General features: G+C 56.5%; 1 protein-coding gene across 1 annotated transcript in view; it reads right to left on the reverse strand.

Moving 5' to 3' along the window:
* Positions 1 to 270: 270 nt before the first annotated feature.
* LOC102369231 (cytochrome P450 2G1-like) overlaps positions 271 to 2,214 on the reverse strand; it is a 10,425-nt gene continuing 8,481 nt past the window's right edge. Inside the window, exon 9 of the mRNA XM_025213065.1 lies at positions 271 to 901. Within this exon, the coding sequence (XP_025068850.1) occupies positions 720 to 901 (182 nt within the window). The 3' untranslated portion in view covers positions 271 to 719. The remainder of the gene's footprint in view (positions 902 to 2,214) is intronic.

Raw genomic sequence — 2,214 nt, forward strand, 5'->3', positions numbered from 1 at the left:
CATCCTGACAAGTCCTTGGCTCTGTCTGTCCCCATGCACCTCCCAGCACCTTCGTCTGGCCATAACCCCATGTGCACTCACCCTATGCGCACCCTGCCACCTCAGCCCTCTTCCCAAAGCAGCATGGCCCTAGATGGAGTCTTGAAGCAGCGGCTTCCCCCAGGAGCTCCAGTCCTGGCCATCACGTCAACCTTGCCTGCTTGAGATGCACTTCTTCCTCCCCAAGGACTGTTTCTTCGGATCAAACATAAACAAGGAAGGCAGCAGATGTGGGAAGCAAAGGGGCAGGAAGCTTTAATTGGAGAGATACCCACCTGGGGCAGCCCCATGCATAAGCCAAGGCCACGGATTTCAATGACGGACCACATTCAATGACAGGTCATGGCAAGGCACAAAACCAAAGGGGTTTCCCCTTCCACCAGCTCCCAAATTCAGCAAGTGCTGAGCCCTGAAGATTGTCCCGCTACACCTTTCCCTCCTACCACATTTCTTGCAGAAAAGTGAACAGCAATAGCAAGGCACAGGGACAGAAGCTGAAGCCATGGAGCTGTGTTGGTGCCTGATCCGTGCCAAGTGGGACGAGAGGGAGAATTTAGGGGATGAGATTTCATGACAGAATGTCCCAGGGTCCCACACTCGGCCTGATGAAGGCTCCTCTATTTGCACCCGCTCTTCCCCTCTACCCCCTCCCCAAAGACCAAACTGCTTTGAGGCCCCCCCTAGCGTGGGATGAGGCAGATCTTGTAGTCGCGGGGCAGGGTGGCAAAGCCCACCAGCTTCGGGGAGATGTCGAGGTCCTGGCGGTCGATGGGAGACTCGAAGCGGAAGTGTTGCAGGATGCTGGTGACGAAGAGGAAGAGCTCCATGCGAGCCAGCATATCACCGAAACAGAACCGCTTCCCTGTGGGCAGAGGATGGAGAGCTCAGGGGCCGTGGAAGAATTAAGTACATGGGTAGCTGCTGCAGTGCTGGTGGAAGGAGGGGAAGTCATGGCTGTCTCTGGCTCTGTGCCAAGTGCAGGACTCGTACCAATGGAGAAGGGCAGGAAAGCCTCGTTCTTCTTGAATTGCCCCATCTCATCCAGGAAGTGCCCGGGGTCGAAGGCTTCAGGTCTCTCAAAGTGCTCGGGGTCCTTCAGCGCCGAGCCCAGCAGTGCAAACACCTCGGTGCCCTGGGGGAGACAGCGCCATGAGACAGGCCTCATAGGCACAGGAACCTCCCCTTGTTTCTGCCCAGATCCCTCCAGTGAAGGGACCTCTCCACTACAGAGGTCTCAGCCCAGACAAGAAGCTCTACCTGAGCCCCTGGCTTCTGGCTAGCATGAGGCTGAATCCTTCCCTCCACTATGCTGGCGGAGACCTGGAGCGCTAGCCACACAACGCAGATGAGGGGAGCCAAGAGGGCTGTAATGAGGGAGTACAGATCTACCCAGCCATCCTGACAAGTCCTTGGCTCTGTCTGTCCCCATGCACCTCCCAGCACCTTCGTCTGGCCATAACCCCATGTGCACTCACCCTATGCGCACCCTGCCACCTCAGCCCTCTTCCCAAAGCAGCATGGCCCTAGATGGAGTCTTTATCCTCCCCTTTCATTCTAGTTCCTCTGACTCAACAGAGTCACTTCGTTGCCTCTCCAAAATCCCCTGAGCTTCTGGCAAGAGCAGACTCTGGGCACCATGAGGACATGGCCAAGCACGGCAGGTCTTGTTTCAAAGTGCTAGAAAGGCTCCTCCTCCTCTGATCCAGGCTTTTTTTGTTCTCACGTTTCCCTGGTGTAAGGTTTCCCCATGCGCTCCTGCCAGCATGTCCCAATGGGGCTCAGCAAAATGCCCCCTGGGAAGCTCACCCAACTGGTGGGTATTGGTTGCCTGCTCTCACCAGGTTGTGTGACCAGAGGCAGCTCCATGCTCGGTGCTTGAGCCTGCAACTCAAACCCTCCAGGTGAACTCCAGCCAGCACAGTCACAGAGACAGCCCGAGTGCGCTGCAACTACCTCTTCAGGGTCTGACTGAGATAGATTCATAGTTTCATAGTAGGTTGGGTTGGAAGGGACCTGAGCAGATCAACAAGTCCGACCCCCTGCCCTGGGCAGGAAAGGATGCTGGGGTTAAATGACACCAGCAAGGTGTCTATCCAGTCTCCTTTTGAAGCCCCCCGGGGTAGGAGCCAGCACCACTTCCCTTGGAAGTTGGTTCCAGCTCCTAGCCTCCCCGAC

The sequence above is a fragment of the Alligator sinensis genome, unplaced genomic scaffold, assembly GCF_000455745.1.
Source record: "Alligator sinensis unplaced genomic scaffold, ASM45574v1 scaffold1667_1, whole genome shotgun sequence".
Classification (NCBI taxonomy): Eukaryota; Metazoa; Chordata; order Crocodylia; family Alligatoridae; genus Alligator; species Alligator sinensis.